Genomic DNA, 20670 nt, shown 5'->3' on the forward strand with positions numbered 1-20670 from the left:
CTGAGCACAAAGTTTGTGAAGCATTATACGTTCGCGATGACCGGTTCTACCTCTCAGTCATCGACTACAGCTATCAAATATCAGGCGGTGGTTGAATATAATGAATCTGATCTGAAAGAGCGTCCAAGATATCTTGAACCTCGGCGGCATTAGGTGGCAAATTACCATCTCGCTCGAGCTGACCGAAATTCAAGCGTATCTCTAAAATACGTTCGGCCACCCACGCTCTTGTTCTGTCAGCGCCCTCGCGGTACCAATTGCTGTCAAACTCCCGGTGAATCGCCGCGGCATCGCTCAAGGGCCTGACGAACTTGGCTATTGCTATGACCGCAGCCCGGATTTCTCGGCGATTGCGTTGAACCGTCGGCAGTGCGTCAGGGTGATTAATGTAACGGAAGACGCCGATGGACATCCGAATGCTGTCGAACATCTCTGTTTGCGCTGCCACATCTCCACTCATCATGTTGATTAACAGCGTTTCAAACCGATCATCTCCTATAATACCTGGCCGTTCTCCGACATCGCTGTCCGGGTCGTTACTACCGGATCCAGAACCGCCACCAGTATTACCGCCGTTATCCGCTTTGGGTGATGGTTGACGCAAGTTGTAGATGCGGCCCTTCATCTGGTTCATGACGCGCTCGCATAGCACAAACGGCTCCCGGTTACCCTGCGAACCAAAGCGGTCAAACAAGTAGCCATTCGGTGTCCGCAGCGTATGACTGGATCCAGCACGAGGCAAGTTCGCTGGCAAGACCTCGGCGTTCCAGTTATCCGCGAGGTCGGGGCCGTGCATAGGGCCGTTGGTAGTGGTTGAGCCGTTGGGGAGGATGCCAGTGGCCATGGTCCTAACAAAGTCACGGGTGTATTGCCCATCGGGATTGTGCTCCGTATCGACAGATTTTCTCAACTCCTGGGAACTCATTGTGGATCTGTCCAGGACCTCGATTTCTGTCGAACGGCAATCATTCTGTACCATCCTGAAAACGTTGTTGCTGGCCGGGGTGCTTCGCGTAGCTCTGTGGAGGTTGCTGGAGCCTGGAGCCCCTCTCATCTGTAACTCAAGTCTGAATTTGCGGACGATACCGTTGATAACCTGCTCCCATGCCACTATGAACGGTGGTCGCTTGCTTCCACGACGGTCAAGGCTGGGGCAGAATGCCGGTTCGCACTCGTCTTCATCAGAGTAGTCGTCCGCATAAAGTTCCTCATCGCAGTTGAATCCGGAGCCTGGGTAGTCACAAAGACTTCCACCACATGTGGGTGTGTCGAAGACATCGTCATTTGGGGTGCAGCAGAGCGCCTTCTTCCGGCCCCAGAGACAATCCACGAGACTGTCTCCTTGAGAGTTGGTCCGCACCGTCACCTCGGTGGCCGAGCATGTGTTGTCTGCGCAGTCGCCCTTGCCGACCCAATGGCAGCTTCGGAGTGGCGGTTGAGAAGACTTGCAGCAGTAGTGAGACATGTACTTGAAGAGGTTGCATGTCTGGTCGGGTGAGCTGACAGCTGTTGCAACGTCATGCTCGCCACCTTTGCAACTTTCTTCGCTGTTTGTTTGTTAGCTAGGTTCAACATCAACAGGACAACTTCTGGGAAACTTACCAACCACTCCAGTAGCACTGGTCAGTCAACTCGTCATAACTGTCCATACTGCAGCAAAAGTACTTGTAGCCTCGGCTACACTGGTTGTTGTTGCCGCCGGACTCTACCGGCCAGCCACCGTTTCCAGACTTGTACAGCGTAACCTCGCCCTCGTGGCATTGACCATTGCAGTCGCCGCCATTGCCTCTCCACATACACTTCTCCGGAGCGTCTGTTGCTTTGCAGCAGATGGGCTGACCCCAGTTGCCGCCAATACCGCTGCAGATGCTCTTGTCCCAACCGACACGCTTGTAACTCTGTCCACAGGCCTTGGAGTACCCAAGCTTGTTGATGTCGTCCTCAATATCGACGCACTTCTCGCTGCGGAAGCATGTCTGATTGAGGTTGACCATCCCGATGTCACGGCCGCCGCCATCCTGGCTGCCCTGGTCTCCGATGACTCTCTGCACGCACTTGTCAAAGGGACAATAGCCCCTTGAACAGGCAAACGCACACAAGCCATGACCGTCGTCCTTGATGGTGCCGGCCTTGAGGTCAACCGTGGGATCGAGCCAGTCGAGCTCACCCTGACTCAAACATGTGCAGGCGGCGATAGGGCAGTATCCGTGCCTGCAGGTAAAGCTACAAAGCGCGGCGAGGTCGCCAGGGCCAGTACCGGATACACAAGCCGGGGGCTGGAAGGGTGACACCATGGGCTCGATCAACGGATGCTCCGTTAGGCCACATGCCTCCTCCGGGCAGAACCCATACGAGCAGGCTGACGAACAAAGACCGGCGTAACTGGAACCTCGGCCCTCGAGCGCGAATCCGGGGGGGCCGGTTCCGTTGGGATATTCAAACTCCGTGCCTAGCGTGGTGCAGACGCAGGCACCCTTGGGGCAATACCCGTAGCTGCAGGTGAACTTGCAGAGCCGGCTGAAGTCGTTGGCACCCCATCCACCGATGCATATCTGGTTCGAAAGCGACGGCACCGTCACACTGCGTGACGCCGCCATCATCCTGCCACCCGTGGTTGGGTTGAAGTTGTGGTAGCCATCGCTGCCGCAATTCCGTCCGACGTCTGGGCCAGTCACGCTCATGATGGTTTTGCCGCCTCGGATGAGCCTGATTTCGACGCCGCCTTCTCTGCCGTCAAAAGGCACCCCGCCATGATAGATGCCAGCGCCGCCCTCTGGCTTGTTCCTCCAGGTGCTCCTGTACGCAGATCCGCCGATCACAACATGCAGCTCCGCCTCCTCCGTGAGCAGTGCCGAGAAGAAAACCTCATCTGACACTAGCTCAGAGGGCTTGTACTCCAGCTGGACCTGCGATGCGGTGTTGCCCGTAGTGCCACCATCATTGCAGTCCTTGCGGTAAACTCTGCGATACCAGAATTCGACGCCTTCCTGCGTGATGGTGGCGATATTGTGCTTGTAGAGATCGATAGTGAAAGGCAAGAGAGTCCTCCAAGCGTCGTGGGGACGGTCGAGGGCGTAGTTGTATGGGGATTTGCCTGTCTTGAAGGCAACGAGCGCGTGATCCCTAACGGGGCCGATGTGATGGGATTCGCCGTAATCGTTCCATGAGATGATCTGCACCCACTCAGGCTGCCACCAGTTGACCTGCACCCAACGGTCATACCAGGCATGGTCTCCTCGCCAGAGCCAGTTCTTGCCGAAACCTGGCATGTTGGTATAAAACCAAGGAGACACAGGCATCATATACGGCTTCCCGCCTAGGAACTCGTCATACGAGGCATCGGTGTAGGTATCCATATCATGACCACCCCAGGCCCATGAATCCCAGCTGAATAGGCCGTCTGCGACGCCTCCAGCACGTTCCATAGCTCTCTTAGCTCCATCGGAACTCCAGTCAGGTACGAAGAAGCAGCCTGTTTGAGCCTTGATATCGATCCAATCGTCCGCCTGTGCAGGGCCTTCGAAGGTTGACACGAAAGGCTTGCCCTCGTGGCGGAAGTGAGCTGGGCTGCTGCTGTACTTCTTCAACATGTCAATGACGACTTGTTTCTTCCACGGGCCATTGCCGGCGTAGTCAAAGCTGAAGAATAAATGAAAGCCGAGCTGTTCAGCCTTAGCAAAGACGGCCTTGACAGATTTGTCGTTCATTTCTTCGCCCTGTGCCATGTTGAGAGCAAAAGCATCTATGTGCGCCTCTTTCGCCTTATTGATGTCGTCCGCCCAGTCTGAGTCGGTATACTCGGCCGTGTTGCCAACCTGATGTTCGCCGAAGTTAGAAACTCGCCCCTAATTTTTGATCTGGATCACGCTATGGTCTGGGGTTCCTTCGACGTACCATGAAGTGAGCGAAAACCGCTTTGCCCCTCACTTGGAGGATCCATGAGAGCAGTGCTGTCACCAGCAAGAGTAACCTCATCTTGCCGTCAAGTTCAGCGGCTCAGTTTGCCGTGATGTGGTGCTGTAAATTTCAAGAAACACAACGAATATGGACTCCATTCAGACGGACGTTCTGGCAATGATACTCGTTTTAACCATCCATTGCTGGACTTATTCCAACAGTCCATGCAAAGAATTATCTGAGTGACCCGCCTCTCCCGCCGTGATTTCGTCGCTTCCCTTCAGAATTGCAATATCCCCTTCCAGGAGCTTTGATCCATCATAAGAGAGGTGGTGCATATTGCTGTGCCTCCCCGTTCCCTCATGCTGAAGGTTCCGGTGCATGTGCGGAATGAGTTGTGATGCATTGCAAAATCTCTTCATTTTCACTCTGATATTGGAGCTAGACAGGCAGTCTCCGGTGAGAGACATGCTGTGCCGCCGGATATGCTTGCAATTCTAAGTTAGCGTAATCCACCCAGCGTCTTCAGCGGGCCTGGGCCGTCTTGAATGCGACATTGAACCAACGACAAAAGAGAAAATGGAACACAGAACCAACACGAAGAGGTCAGAGTGAACACCCTGGCGTCGCTAGGATGCGAAATAAGGTATGGAGCTCTTGCATGTGTCCATCGGGAAGGAGACCCATAAGGCGTGGAGATTTTCTGTCCTTCTCGGCTAGATTGAGTAATGTACCCAGCCGAAAGGCCTGTCGACAGGGCGAATAAGCTTGTGGACAGGGTCGCGAGTCTGGGCCGTCTAATTCTAAAAACACCGGTGACAGGGGCGCCAGGCACCAACAGCTTTCAAGGATGGATAATCAAGGGGTCTCACGGATGAATCCGAAGCCTCCCGAGTGATGATCGCAGACGAGAGCTTCTAGCCCACTGGCATCCTCGGACACCTTCCGCATACGGAAGACGCCATTCAGGCAGGCCGCGATGTGTTAAGGAACATGCGGAAAAGAGGCACAGCAGGGAAGCGCGCGAGGCATGAAGAATTCAACAGGCGGTAATTACCAGAACCACAGCACAGCGGGAGCCGCGGCTATTTTTCAAGCAGCCCGGGTGAAGTGGTTAAACTATCACGACTCCCCTCCCTCTGGCATTTTGGTGGGCAACGCGACATGTTGATGAAGAGGCTGCCCTCTCAAGTCTGTTTTCTCAGTCCTTGCATCTGTCGTAAAAGTTGAATTTTCAACGTCCATTCTTTTGTTACGGAATTCACACTCATTTGAACACATTTACACTCATTAACAACAATGTTCAGTACCATATTCTTTCTCCTCGCTCTTTCGAGTCTAGCAGGCCGTTTTGCGTTTGCTCAGCAGTTTCCAACGATGAAGATGTCGTATGAGACGTTGAACCTCACCGGACCTTGCTTTGAGGCCCTGAACGCAACCGTCGAGTGCTCTGACCGACTGGCCAAACATGTTGCCTGGGAGTATGTCTAAATGAGTGGAGGACTTCAGTTCTTCGAAATAAAAAGACACGTCGCTAATTCTATACTTCACAGCGCCTCCAGTGTTGACCTCCTTGACCAGGATGGCCTCGCAAACGTCTGTGAGGCCACGTGCAGACAGTCGCTCGTTGACCTGCGCACGAAGGTCCTAGACTCCTGTGACGCCAGTGCCGACACCATCCAGTACAGCTATCTGAGCTTTCCGGCAACTTACATCGTTGACCGATATCTGTACTTCTACGACGTCTCCTGCTACAAAGACAAGTCCACGGGCAGCTTTTGCGATACTGTTGTGGCCGGTTGGCGCAATGAGACAGGGGGCTCCGAGGCGCATTACTGCGATGACTGCTGGCTGGGCCCCATGTCCGTCCAACTAAGATCCCCCATTGGTTTCAACGAAGACCGCGCCTCAGTGTTTGCGTCGCTGACTAGCAGCTGCTCCATTGATGCCTACGCCACACCCACCCCAACACCGTACGGAGAAGCAACCGCTACTTTTGGGGACGTCGTGACTACGGCTCAGGCCTCGACGACGGATGCCGCAACGGCCACAGCCACAGCTACGGAAGTGACCTCTGCTGAAGAGATGATGCCGTCTATCTATCCTCTGCTGGAAGTAGGCACCGCCGCTAGTGCCGACGCCCAAGAAGGCAAGGAGAACACTAGGAAGCAGCGGAGAAACCGTTCGAAGAAGGCCTCGGCGCAAAGTTTGGCTCGACAGGTCAACCCCCGTGCTCCAGGTACTTCTGAAGATTGTCCCAAGTACCAGAGCTTTTTGCCCTTTGAGCTCACTTACAAGAAGGCCGACCGGAACAAGGAATTCCTGGATGATTTCGGTATCAACGGCTGCGGGTACACAGCGACCAAGCACGGTATCACTCGTGAGTGACCCAAGAAAATCTTGTATTCAATCGAGATGATTGGAAGATGGCGCTAACTATAGGTTCCCAAGTCAAAAACTTCTTAGCCTGGAACCCAAGTCTTTCCAAGTTGAAAGACTGCAAGCTCCAGCGCGGTTACAGCTACTGTGTCCGGCGCCCATCCTCAATTCCTAAGACTCACATCCGTAAGCAAAAGCTTTTCTTGCCGTGCCGTCTTACATCTTGTGTTTCCTTCTTTCCTCTTTCTTTTGATTTCTCGTTTCCCCGTCACCAGTAGCGAAGTTCCGCGGAGGATCTGTCATGCTGACCTTAAAGTTGACCCCGCCGCCTCGAATGCAACAATGACAAACTCCACCGTAGCGGGTGCGAATCTGACCATGGATTCGTCCCAAAATATCAAAAGGGTTCGGGTTTCATGGGCTTGGACTCAAGAGTCCTAGGTCACATTATGGAGACACCGCAGACACACAAGAACACCACATGTGTTATAAACAAGTTATTTGCAGTCCACTTCTATTCTCAAGACTGAGGGGTGATAATACCGATATTTGGGTACTGTTCGATGTGTACGGCATTTATTTTGAACAAGACAGGCTACCAAACTACGCCCGTTCTACGCCTCACAAGAGCATATTGCTAGACTAGGTTTGGAAATGGTGTTGATCATAGTTATGATACGCGCTGTGATTACTTCGACTTCAAAATTTCAACCTTTCTCTGTATTCTCCCATTGAACTGCTTTTGCAACGGGTTTGCCATTGACTGCCGACTACAAGGCACCAAAGCGATATCCATAGACCCTCTTTACCTTCTATGGAGCAACTACGTCTATGACAGGCGAAAAGTCCATCGCTGAAGCCTTAACAAGTCCCTGTGTTTGGGTCGGCTCTAGTGTCGATTTAAAACGTCAACAAGTGTGCATGTAGCTGTTGCCCAATTTCCTGGCTCACCTAAACCGCCAGCCGGCGTTATCAGACTGCCCGCCACTCTCACAGCCGATGATTTCTCTGGCGAGTCCATTGGCACAGTCGTCGTCGTTGAGGTCAAAGCCGGCACCTTCGTTGAGATTGGTGATCTGGAATTCCCATTTCTGATCGCCGTACTGATAACAGAGATTCTTTGTCTCTCCGGATGCGAACCATCCTTGGAAAGCTCCTTTGTTGCCGTCATGGCCTCTACAAGCTCTTCCAGTGTGATAAACTGCATCACCCTGGTTGGCCCATTTCTCTCCGTGGGTGTAGCAACCAGCTGAAACGTATGCGACGTTGGTGCATAGCATGACAAGGCTGGCAAGGCAGGAGGAGAGCTTCATGGCGTCAATTTGAGAGGGAGAGGAATTCGCACGTTTTGAGCCCAACAGAGTTTGTATGGCCTTTAATCAAACCTAATAGGATGCCAGTGGAAGAACGAGGAGGTTGGGCTCCAGGAGAGAGACATCGTCAGTTATATACACAGATTTCAGTCTGGCTACACCAGGGAGTCGATGGGCCCTCATAACCCTGCCACCAATCACCAGTCTATGACATCGCCAGTGGAAGACATTCTGACAGGCTATCGGACGCGATGACCTCATCGCTCTGGATTCAAAAGCTATTGCAGAGTTGTTGAGGCTAGCCAGCAACACAACGGTTCCTACGATCCTAGAGGATTGTGACACAACCAACCAAATGAATTGCCGAAGACCTGAGTGATACAAGGTCATGAATGCTTGTAGGGTCTTGGTAACGCGATACTTGGCCTTGTGAAATAAAGAGCTGATGGAAGCTTGTGACATGAACAATATGCACTCAGCCCCACGCGTCAGAACCCTGGGCTAGTATGTGTAGACCTGGTGTTTTTTTCAGACGAACAATTGCGGACATGAATTATGACAAATTCGATAGCAACAATCAAAACTCGCCAATTTAGTATCCGCTGGGGCCCTCTCGTCTCTCATTCCAATTTATAACGTTGAGATGTACAATCTCGATTTCCCGATGCGTGCCATCTGTCATCAGCGCACGCAGCACCGCGCAGTGAGACGTTTTGATCGGCAGGATTTGTCCTCCCCAATCGGCTTATGTGACACGACATGATTGGCGGCAAGCTCGTTTATCCTCGCTGGATTTCAATGCTGTGTGATTATTACAGGAGGGCGAAGTAAGTGGCTGCAGCCTGCATCAGAAGAGCACTGTGGCGGTGCCAGTGACCCGATTACACTTGAACCTGCAGGTTCATAACTCGTCATGTTGCAATCAAATTCTGGACCATTAGTGCCGCTTTAGGTCTTTTTAACTGTTTGCATTACTTGGCGGACGAGCTTTGGCTTGTCTCACAACACAACAGCCAAAAGGCCCGGCAGCCCAAGGCAGACACAATGATCCAGTAAGCCATTAGGCTGAACCTGTCAGCCTCTCAAAATTGAAAAGGAGTAAGATACTTTTGTTCTCATAATCGCCAAATTTGGTTTAAATATTGTTGATTCGTGTCAATTGCATATCGATTTCGAAGTACGGCAACTGCAATCACCACTGGATTTTCAACCACATGATGGGTTCCTCTTCAGCTATGGATTCCCAAGGCCTTAGTTATGATCAATGGTTCGGAAAGCCATTTGTGAGTCAATTGGACCTAGGAACGAAGCTTTCCAGACAGGGACCGACGGAGGATGCAATTAAATGGGATATTACGACCTGCAACAACGTGGGTATGGACTCTTGGGATGCTTCGACTGTTATGGACGACATGTCGTCGCTCGCCTCGCAACCTTCACTCCCTTTCCTTCCGGTCGACGACTCACGGTGTGCACGAGTTCGAGCCAAGAGTCAGAAGGAATGGGATGCACATAAAACAGCTATTCGGCGTCTTTATCTGGTGGACAACCTCCCACTGAAGGAGATTGTGGGCATTATGACAGCAACACATTCTTTTCCAGCTACGTCAGTACTTCCAGGCCAACTTATGCGCTGTCATGGAAACTAAATCTCTCACATTGACAGCAGGGAAAGAATGTATAAACGACAATTCGTCAAGTGGAACTGGAGAAAATACAATTCAAAGGGACTTCGTCAAAGTCGTCAAGACGGACAGGCCGTTGAGATGCCCACCGGGAACGCGACATGCATAAGACCACCTCGACAACGACTAGTTAAGAACATCATGCACACACATTCCATCACCACCAAGCATTCAAAGCTCTCGACTCCACTCCTTCACGCATCACAGAACCTCACACTTACAGAGGAGGCTTTTGCTAGCCTTCGAGACATGATTCGCGGAATTTCTTGTCAGGATCCCGAACGGGACAAAGCTGATAGACTTGCTCTGCTACCCAAAAGTGCCGATCATCTTTTCAGACAGTTTGTTGTCGCCTCAGACCTCTTGACGACAGAAAGCTTTTCCAAGGGTGGCGAGATTCTTCGCCAGGCCTTCCGAGACCTTGAAGATTCCATTCTCCATCCATCCATCAGGATCTACCAAACTCTCCTACTCGAGGTTCCGTACTGTCTCAGGTCTCAGATACTTAACAGGGAACTGAAGTCGTATCTGCTGCATGTTTCTCGGCTCTTAAGCATCATGAAAGGCGATGAGCCTCTTACGCGTATAAGTCTCATGATGCAGCAACTCAGCGTCCAAAGTGCGATGGACATCCAGCAATTCATCAAGACAATGTACGGCATAGTCACTGATTGTTATACGGAAATGAGGGGAAAGGATGACTTTAACACCCTGAAAGCAAGAGTTGAGACATTGAGCTTAGACGCCTCCGGTAGAAACGAGACCACCTGCGATAGTATCATGCTCAGCGTTGAAAGGCTATTATATGAGTCCGCCTTCAAGCTTGGGAGACAATCAAACGAAGCGATGGAGATCGAATTCTATCTTATATTCACAAACCATCAACTTCAGCCGCTCTCCGAGAAGTTTCGGAGTTCGTGTCAACGCTTCATTAGTCACTTGAGGGGGTCGCAAGACCAATACTTCCGTAACTGGAGTTGTCGCAAGCTGCAGCTCTACGGTGTGGCACATTGGTACTTGTGCCAATACTTCAGTCGCATGGACGATCTTGAGTCAAGCATATCCTGCTTGAGAAAGTCTATCAACGCCACCAATCAGGCAATGCATCTGGCAGAGACCGATACTAATAGGAGAATCCTGGAAAGTAACATCCTGCAAGACCGTCTTTTTTTGGAACAGCTTCTTGCAACCTCAGCCCTTGTCGCAGAAACTACAGAAGCCCTAGGCACTCCCTCGAATCTGGGATGTTCCACAGGTATTCCCTGTAATATTAACTACTTAGCCTTAGAAAGAATTGGATGTTCGAAAATAGGATTGATAATGTCATAATCATATAGGGTGGAAGCTGTCAGAAAGCTCCAGGAGGGCATTTAATGTCTTTTGTTTTCTACGTAATATATGCATAATGCGTCCTCACCTGCGTCTCACGTTAGGAATACATAAGAGGCTTAATAAGTAGTGGCTGACTTAACCAGCCAATATAGCGGAGTTTCTCTAGTGCTTTATTACATAGGTATATTAAGATTAGCTGATTATAAGCCTTCAGAAAGCAGTATCCTTTCCATTAGTAGTACTAAGCGCTATATACACATCAAAAGGGGGAGGGACAACAGGAAAATTAGAAAACCGCAAAGTCAAGGTAGCAATAACTGCTGTATGATCCAATGCTCAAGGTCTTAAAAGAAGGTTTCTATTAGTATTAAACATACTCTCGATGTCTTAAGTTTATAGTTATAACGCAGCCCCCCCGTAAAAAGACTACAGCAAAATTCACCCTATACGTAGGCATAATTCTAGAAATACTATATAAGTACCTTAACCTATACCCTCTACTAATTAAAGAAAACAGTATAGAAACCCTATATATTCTTATTAGTAAGTAAACCCTTATATAAAGTTAAACGTATATTTTAGCTAAATAGATTAGTAGAATAGTAATAGCGCTAGCTATATAGCGTAAAGCTAGTAGCGCTATATATAGTAAAGCTAATTATATTAAAGCTAAAAGGGTTACTAAGGCTCTTATAGCGATAGCTTTACTAAACCTTCTAGTGAGGTGCTATAAATACTACTATAAAAGAGATAACTCTTTAACTAAAGAGGTTATAATACTACTAAATAGAGATAACTCCTTAACTAAAGAGGTTATTATAAGAGGTTCTTATAGCTAGAAGTATAAAAAGCTCTACTATATATAAAGCTTATATCCTTCCCTCTTCCTCTTCCTTACTCTTAAACCTATATTAATAACCTATCCTTATAACCTATAATAGATCCTAAAATATCTTTATAATATCTATACTATATAAAGAATATAAGAATACTAACCTTACGCTAAGTATACCCTTCTTTAAAAAAATAGCTAAAACTATTACTATATAGTATAATATTTATATACTAAATAAAGTTTTTAAGTTTAATAAGTACTCTAACTCTAAATAAGAGTAGTTTATTATAATAGTATTAGATAGAGTTTTTAAGAATACTTCTAAAAAAGACCCTCTCTATATTATAATTAAAGTAATAAATACCTCTAATAGCTTTAAAGTAGAGGCTATATATATCTCTAGCTATCCTAAAGAGTAAGCTTTCTTTATATAAACCCTCTATAATACTAAAATAGATATAGCTTAGGCCTAAGTATAAGTTTAGTAGAGGAATATTAGTAAGTATATTTTATACTAAATAGAGAGAGTATTACTAATAATAGTATAGCTATAAAGGCGTTAGCTAGCCTAATTAAATAAGAAGATAATAATAGTAATAACTTACTTCTAAAGAAGCTATTATAATAGATAGTAAAGTAGTAATAAAAATAATATTAATAGTATAAGTAATATATAAAAGAGAGGATAGGTTAATAGTTTAGTAGTTAGTAATTAAGTAATTAAGTAATTATAAACTATATTATTACTAAAGTAAAGTTAAAAATAGTGAAGTTATATATATATATAAGTACGGCTAAGATTAGGAGAAGTAGTTAGAGACTTAGGAGGTTATTAGGGATTATATAACTAAAGGCTGTGTGTATTATCAGGAGGCGCAGAGTTAGGAGGTCTGTCGCTCTAAGCAGGTAAAAATCACAGTGAACAGCCAGAGGCCACTCTCAATATCTTGCTGTAGGGAAAGTAGGTGCCACGGGCTAGAGGTTCATATTTCCCACGAGAGCCCCCTCTACTTCGTGGTTCTTGAAGCTTTGGAGGGTATTACGCCTGCCACTCTGTCGTGTAGTCTTTCCGTGACAAGTCTTGCCTTGACTGTCCGGCTGAGACAACGTCGACTGCGACCGCCTGGTCTGGTATTTGAACCACTCCCACTTCATGAATCGTCTCTTGTACATCCTCTGACTTCGGAATCGTTAGGTCTCGCGGGAATATTTGATGTGGTACTCGCGTTACTCACCTTGCGCAGAAGAGATATCTTCCCGTCATCTCCTCCATCACCATCTTGAGATTCATGTTGTCTAACATGTAGAGCTTGTATAAATCATGTTTTCTGCTCTCCCAGTCTTTGTCACTCGGCCTGGGTGTCGAGTTCTGACGGCTTATCATTGTTGGTTGTGATGGAATGTCATCATGTCGGTAGAATCTGTGTCTGCAAGCTGCGGGCTGTTCCTCCGCAGGATTGAGTACCGATGCCAACTCCATGTTCGATGTCTTGTTGATACCGAATGAAACCTTTATCCAGTATCAAGCAGTAGCTCCTAGAGAGTGACTAATAGGTAAAATGACGAAGTTCAAGTAAGTGACCTTCCACATGTCGAGGGAATTTATGGAATACGAAATGTTCGTAAAGGTTGCAGAAGCGGCGTTGGATAACAACCTTATATACGGCTTAAAAATGGGTACTCGAGGGAACTGTTCTTAAGGGTCACCTATCAGCCTCACCGAGAGCGAGGTAGAATGGAAGGAATGCCGTGCAATCCATTGGTCGATTGGCTATGCAGGCGTCCCATGCTCATTGGGTCGCAAAGCCTCAGCCCCAACAGTCACTTCTGGCATGGCTAATAGTCATACGTCTCCTTGCATTCGCATGACTTGCCACCCTTTGTGATGTCTTATTGGTGCTAACACCTCATCGCCCCCAAGCTCCCACCTGCCCGGGCCTTTTTCACGCGATGCGAATTGGCTTAGCAAGGCTTTCACCTCAATTTGACAAATGGAAAAATGCCTAAGCCAGGGCTTGGTCTTGGGACACATAAAACACGGCAATATCATGCACTCCAGCCATTGTTCTCTCTATTGAATCATACGGGGTGTGGACAATTCAATTGATCAAATGAGGCTTACCCACAGAGACGAAGAGTTGTTAGTGCTGTGAGGTTCCCGCCATCTACCACCCCTTCGGGTTCCGGGCTCTTTGACGATCACAATGGTGTTTCTCTTATGAGGCAGACTAAATGAGGAAAGGTACTTGTCATCGTACATATCTACATGTAATTTTCATTCGCGCCAACACTACCATCTCGATGTCTTCTAAATCAAGCGCCTTCCTCAGTACCTAGATCCGATGCTTCAGGACCAGCCATTCCGACCGCAGACATCAATCGAGATATGACAAACTAGGTGCTATCCTCCATATCTCTCTTTGGCCGCCTGCAGATATCCACTGGAGCAAAGCTCATGTTCCAAATCTCTCGCTATCTCTACCTCTCCAAGATCCATCCAGTGCTGAACCAGCTGATTTCTATACTGACATACTCTAGGAGTCAAGAACGACGTTAAATCTACATCCCCACCCAAAATAGCTACATCAAAAAGTGTCACACAGGAGCCGAGCTCACGAAGACCTGCTTCATGATGTCCTTCGTCGATATAGAATCTGGACAGCTCGTAATGGACCTCACCAAGCTTCCAGAGAAGCCAGGGACTCCATTCTGTCAGTGAGGTTCGTCCCTCAGCCGCTGAAAAGACCTGCTGGAGATATTTATGACAGCGGGCTATAAATTCTGCAGAGTCTACGGTTCTGAGCCGCCTAGACGCCTCAATTCTCCATACCTTCATCGAAATTGTAGTCTCAGAAACTTCTCCATGCTCTTCAATAGCCTCCTCAAGCAGGGCTTCAAAGCTTGCAAGCACCCCATTGCAATCGGATTGGCTTTGACCGTTAGCTCCGTTGAATAGCACGGCCTCCATCCGCCGTTCAATGCTGTTGAAGTTGACAGCGTGGTGGATTGCATCATATCGATCCGCTGCGATGTAATGAAGTCGTTCGATACTCTCAAGAACCTTGTCGTCGTCTTCTTTGGTGATGTGCTGCATCAGTAGGGCCATTTGCGTAATTGGATGGCATCGTTTCTCGGGAGTATCCAGTATGCCGTACAGATGACTCAAATAACACTGAAGGATGCGGTGCTGCTGGTAATCAAGGAGGACAAATGGTATGTCGATGAAAAGCTGTCCATAAATAAAGATGTCTTCCTCCTGAGCGACTTGGCCAATGTAAGCAAACGCTTTCTTCAGAACGGCGGAGCCTGTTTCTGTATGATCAGTCGCGAAAAGCTCGGATGCCAGGGCTATCTGAGAGCACAAGTCCTGGCCAAATGCCGGAAGGCATTCAAATCGGGAAACTTGACCCCAAATATGATTCTTCCTAGCGGAAGCGTCGATGATCTGGCTCAAGTGACCGAAGAGCATTTCGATCCGTCGAAGGTTGTCGCTCGCATACCAGAATCTGCTGGCGAGTGCCGGTATCTCGTGGGAAAGTCTCGGGGAAGCGGACGAATTTCGGCTGCTACCACCGCTACCTAGAAGTCTCATGTTTCGTCGACGCCTCTTGGTCGTTCCTTGAGCCATTTCAACCTTCTCGCCATTTCTGAGCTTTTGTCGGATTCTTTTCGTAGTATTCTTGAACCAACCCCACCTTCTAAAACAAGACTTATACATCTTTTGCCTGTGACATCAAGTATAAGCTAGTGGCCAACGCGCACTGAAAGATTCGTGAACTTGCGTTGGAAAAAACTGCCGTTGCCCAAATATTTCCATGATCTCTCTCAGAGGAAGATTTTCGGTCATGTACAGCCTATGAAGCTCATCTTTCCGGGCTCTCCATTCTTCTTCTGTTACTTGATGTGATGATGAGTGGTCTTCGCTGCCCTCGGATGATACAGAAAACGGACTACTGGCTGAAATATTCGTCGACGGTAGAGTCAGGTGCTGGTGTGGGAAGACTACCGCTCCTACGGACTGAGATGACTCAGAGGTCTTCGGGGAAACGACGAGGCTGCAATCCTCTTCAGCTTGGAGGGGAGAGTTGGCCGATGCCAGAGGAAGGGCAATATGGCTTTCGGCGTCGTGAATGGCGACTGAAGGGATCTGTGCGTGACTCGCAACACCAATTTCCGCCGATAAATTGCTACCATCAATGGCCGGATGTTCCATTAAACTTTCGATCCTGGGGGCGTTATATTGTGTCCAATTGTCTTGCAATACTAATGAAAGCATATAGGGGGGAGGATCGTCGAAGTCTACAAGGTCATCAACAGAATCTCCCATAGACCCCATGATTTTTGATGGGAAGTATACGAGGGATAAGGACAAATAAATGCCTGCGATTGAAAAGAAGAGATTTTTGAGGGCCGTAGCACTGAGGGAAACAGACAAGCAAGACGAGACACAAGAACTCAGGCAGACACGCTCAAGCCATATATGCTGGCGCCTTCAAAAGAAGGCAAGGCGACGATCCCAGTAGTTCACACCGCATCTTTCGATCTTACCCCAGCATCTCAGGGGACTTTTACCTGCAAGATTGTGCAGCCGGCTGACAGTTATCCGCATTCCGATCCGACTGTGACCTTGCTTACGGATAAAAGTCCCGTCAATGTTTTTCGTGGGGGCGCAGCTGAGTGAGGCTGTTGGCGGCATCTGTCTGCCCCTAGTCCCGCCAGCAGAAGTAGGCGTTGGGCCGCATATAAGGAATTTGAGGTGCAATATGTTCAGCGCGGGCGCAAGCCGGGGATGCTTCGCCCTGACATCCAACCAGCCTGCCTAACATGTTAGCTGCAGGAAAAGTGCTCCAGGTTCTTTTATTTGAACCAGTGAGACCTGTCTTCCTTCTTGGCGTCAATCAACACTTTTATTGGCAAATTCAGATTAAGGCGTCTAGGCAGCAAGGACTAGGCGCCCGAAGTGAAGCGGTCCAACGATTCAGACTGCACACACCACAACACAGTTGCTCCCTGAGCACCCACTTTCCTATAGACTCTTGACCAACTGTTCCACGTCATCCAGAAGAAAGTGCTGAAAGTTTCTCGGTTTGCAGCCAGAGTCCGCTGAAATATCATGCGTTTAAGGCAACTGGGTCGCATGCAGCGGCTGCCATTAGCAGTTGACTACATCTGCGGGGCTCTATTGGTGTGGTGTCCCATTCAATTGATGAGAGTAATCTCCATAGCACCGAAGATGCTCTATGAATGTGATTGATTAGCCGCAAAATCTTCCCCTTGCAATCTTCAACACGTCTATTTCCAGGTTTTGTGCAGCAATCCGTTGCTGTCGGCTTTTTACTATTCGTCGAGTAAGCCACTTGACTATCTGAGTTTGCTTTTGTACTCCTCTCGTCGTCTGTGCTTCCATGGGAAGAAGTCTTGAGTTATGTGGTTGCATCGAGAATGGACCGCGGATCTTATGCCTTCAGATCGGATGCTTGGATGGACTATGACCCAAGAAATTGACATTCTCCTTCAACTCTGACGTGTCTTCTGGCTCAACAGGCATCAAACGAAGGACAGCCAGACACTGTGACTTGCAATTGCTCCCTGCGATCTTAAGATGGTTTGGATGAATTCAATGAAGAGTAATGATACGATAGCCTGATGACCTAGCACAAGTCGCTAGCAAACTAAAAGTTCAGCGAAGTTCTCCCCCAGGTCATTTTGTACAACCTCTTCCAAATACTCAGACGCGGCGATAATCGCTTTAACCCCATCAGCTTCATCGACTTGCCCCATAACAGACAAGCAGTCAACAAGCTCCAGTTGATTCTGTAGCAGCTGGCAAGCGGTGCTTGTTTTCCAATCATGGTCAACTGCCCTTGACACTGCGTATTCTGCTGCCAAAATGGAGTCTTTCAGATGCAATATACCACGTTGCATGTCTCCTGACTCGACAAAGACCTTGTAAAGGTTGTATTGGACGCTTTCATAGCGATCCAACGAAAGTAGACTCCAGTCACATAGCCGACGATCGTCATTACTTGCAATGAGTCGAAATATATGATCCTCGCAGAGCCTGACGATGTCGTCAGATGGCGCATCGAGGCTAGTGGCCGCATCGATTTGCCAGTGTTCCACAAAGATCGCTTCTACCGAACATGTTCCAAACTGGCTGATAGTATCGTTCAATAGCTCACGAAAACATTTGATGATATGATTGCATTCCTGTGACTTGTCTTCCCCTTCGCTCAATATGAGGGCGTCCATTCTTGCTTCGAGGCTTTCCATGTCTGTCTCGCCACGAATCTTTCGGTAGTAATCAGCAGTTATATCGTGCATTCGATATATGCTCGGTAGGAGGTGGCATGCAGCTTCTGTAGCTAAAAGATGGGTCGCTGCGGCCATACGAGCGATAGGTTCCCCATATCTTTTGAGGTTGAATAGTTGGTGAAGATGGTACAGGTAGACTTTGAGAAGTTCCTCTGTTGGAAGGCGAAAGGGAATGTTGAAGAATAAGGCCTGATAGAAATTTATGGGCTCGTCTCGAATGACCTCTTCAAGCATGCAGAAACATTGTCGGAATGTTGCCCCTGCCCGTGCGGAGTCCCCGGACATGTAAAGACTATCCGCCATTCTGAAAAGATTAAATAAGCGGTCGCCGGCTGTCTCGTGTGACGAAAGCTTCCTTCGTTCGGACCAGCTAGGGTCGCGACTTGTAGTTCCCAATATGAGATCGCGTAAGCTGACAAACAAATCATATTGTACTTGATTTTCTGTGCTGGCGTGGTTCAGTGATAGGACGGACAAGCATGATCTCCGTTCAAAACACTGTGAACACAGACATTCGGCCGTAGGACTTGGTTTGACGTCTCGGCGAGGCGGCCTGCGACATGTTTGAATTCCTGGGGGTCTTTCCACAGCTTGCTGATCCTGGGATTTTTTCGTGTTGTATTTCTTCCAGCGCCACTTCACGAACTGTCTTTTATACATTCGTTCACTTCAACGACCTCGCTGTTAGTGATTCCTTCACCAAGGTAGCTGTCAGCAACTTACGTGGCACAGAAAGAGTAAGTGCGAGCCATAATGACCTTGATTTGCTTCAGTGGCAAGTTTTGGGTCAAGTAGAGTGCGCGGATGACCTCTTTCCTACACTCCCATTGTGTTTGAGAGACTGTAGAAATGGATTCGGTCTCCACATGCGTCAGGTTTAAGGGTGCTTCCATGCCGTGATTCGGTCTTGATGTTAGAGAATGCTTCATGTTGTTGGATATCGGGTCTGAGGAAGAAAAGCCGGGTGGTCCAACTACGTCGTTGACGACCATTGGAATTCCAAGTGAAGACGCAAATCCCGGAAGCCCAAGCATGTAGCATGGAAGCGACCGGTCCTCCCGTCCGTCGCCATGACGTTCCGATGTGTATGAAGCGGTTGGTAGGAGTCGTGAATCCATGTTGATCTATGTGCTACCCGCTGCTGTGAAGTAATCAGCTGATGGAAACCACGCGTGTTTGAGGCAGAGAAGTATGAGCTTAGCACAAATACTCCATCGCAAGATCCAACTTTTGAAGGTGAAAGCAGCCTCTTATGATCGTTGCTTGAGGGAAAATGTACCTCATGATCGACATTGGCTGATGGGCTGCAATTGAGCCAGTCGGCATCAGGCTACCCACGCTAGCAGTGGAACAACATCTGCTAATGCAGGCCCTTACATGCAGCCGCCCAATCTGAACTCGAACATCATCTGCAAGGTCTTTCAAGCTTCTTTCCATTGCTGATTGGTCATGGGCTTTGAGTGGTGAGATCAGAGGTACCGCTGTCAGACGCAGAAGGTAACTGAGCCGCTGCTCACCCATCTTTCGCATCCTGGAGGCCAGTCTACAATTATGACATCAATTAGCGTTGAACAATGAAAATAGTCCTTGTCGTACTCATGCTTTCGCATGGATAAGCTATCTTATGACAGCTTTTTTCAAGGCCCAACATTTGCGCGACCACTCAGTCTACGAGCACCGCGCGATTAGGGCTCTTTTGATTTCAGTACAAGGAACAGCTAAGAGCGAGGCTTTTTACTGTCAATACCCAGTTGATCCGCCTGCGGTTTGCTCAGCCGGAGCGATCAGGGAATAAACCCTACTGTGCTGAGAAACGAGCTGACCTGCACTCACCAACATTAGAAGATAAAATAGAAATCTTCGAGAATACATGTGGTCTGCGATTGGAGCAAGATTGTAGTTCCTCCGATCACGTGACAATGGGGCCGTGGGCGTCGTTGGGGTCGAAGGGCCAACGCAGGCGTAGTTGCAATGGCGCGTGTTTTTGCACCGTCCAACGGGACCAACGGGGACGCCAAGCAGATGTGATCTGCCACGCACTAACTCGACCCCAACCAAATGGAACTTGGCACCTGCCTCTTATTCCACATGCAGATCCGTCAATAAGTAGGAGATATCTCAGGCTATGTTGGGCCAGCTGAACTTGCAGATTGGGGTGCAGTAGACATCAGCTCCCCATGCGGCTATCAGTAAATAGAACTTTGCTCATGTAGGCGCCCATCCGCGTCTGCTTGTTTTGGAGGCTATAAACTGTTTTCAGAAGCATAAATCGACACCATTCTGAAAATAAGAATCAATCGAGAGCCACCACACTTTAGCACGTCATGGAGCTTAAGACCCTATCCTCACAATGAAGTCACTCTCAATCATCTCTTTCATTTCTTCTCTTGTCTTTGTTGCAAGTGCCAGCCCTGTAGACATCCCCCCAGTCAAAAATATAGGGGTTTGGCAGTACGACTGCAATGCGACATTTGTTTCTGTCATGCCCTGGAATGTCTTTCGAGTCGTCGCTCAGAACTTCTGCGAAGAGGCCGACAAAGGTCCTGATGGATTTGAGGTGACTCTTGATAGTCAGGGCAATAGAAAGCTGGAAGTGGACGAGAGGACTCCGCCGCCAAACCTGGGTGCATACTTTGACTATCAGGTCATGCTGAGGAAGAACGGATCGTCGAAAGCAGAGAGCGAGGGCTGTACTCAGGCGTATAAACTCCTCCAAACGTCAGAATGTGAGTAACCGCAGAACATCTATGTGGAAACTTTGACTAATACGCCCTCGGCTCACAGGCGGACACGCAGATGGGCAGTCAAACAATATGCTAGCTGCGGGATGGGCCTCGGCTGGGACCGTCACCTACACATACAGGATTGGCAAGAAGTATTCATGTTGATACTGGAAAGAGCCACCACTGCCAAG

General features: G+C 48.5%; 3 protein-coding genes across 3 annotated transcripts; all 3 read right to left on the minus strand.

Moving 5' to 3' along the window:
- Window positions 1-73: 73 nt before the first annotated feature.
- Mutanase lies at window positions 74-3975 on the minus strand (the record flags this gene model as incomplete). Its single annotated transcript, XM_036640441.1, has 3 exons — window positions 74-1547; window positions 1603-3815; window positions 3895-3975. The coding sequence occupies 3 exons, from the start codon at window positions 3973-3975 to the stop codon at window positions 74-76; spliced, it is 3768 nt and encodes a 1255-aa protein (XP_036494701.1).
- A 3248-nt stretch (window positions 3976-7223) lies between these two features.
- Window positions 7224-7589, minus strand: CGCS363_v008593 (uncharacterized protein; the record flags this gene model as incomplete). Its single annotated transcript, XM_036640442.1, has 1 exon — window positions 7224-7589. The coding sequence occupies one exon, from the start codon at window positions 7587-7589 to the stop codon at window positions 7224-7226; it is 366 nt and encodes a 121-aa protein (XP_036494702.1).
- A 4827-nt stretch (window positions 7590-12416) lies between these two features.
- CGCS363_v008594 (uncharacterized protein) lies at window positions 12417-12732 on the minus strand (the record flags this gene model as incomplete). Its single annotated transcript, XM_036640443.1, has 2 exons — window positions 12417-12621; window positions 12677-12732. The coding sequence occupies 2 exons, from the start codon at window positions 12730-12732 to the stop codon at window positions 12417-12419; spliced, it is 261 nt and encodes an 86-aa protein (XP_036494703.1).
- Between the last annotated feature and the right edge of the window lie 7938 nt (window positions 12733-20670).

Source organism: Colletotrichum siamense (assembly GCF_013390195.1).
Source record: "Colletotrichum siamense strain Cg363 chromosome Unknown KSG_Cg363_contig05, whole genome shotgun sequence".
NCBI classification, from domain to species: Eukaryota; Fungi; Ascomycota; class Sordariomycetes; order Glomerellales; family Glomerellaceae; genus Colletotrichum; species Colletotrichum siamense.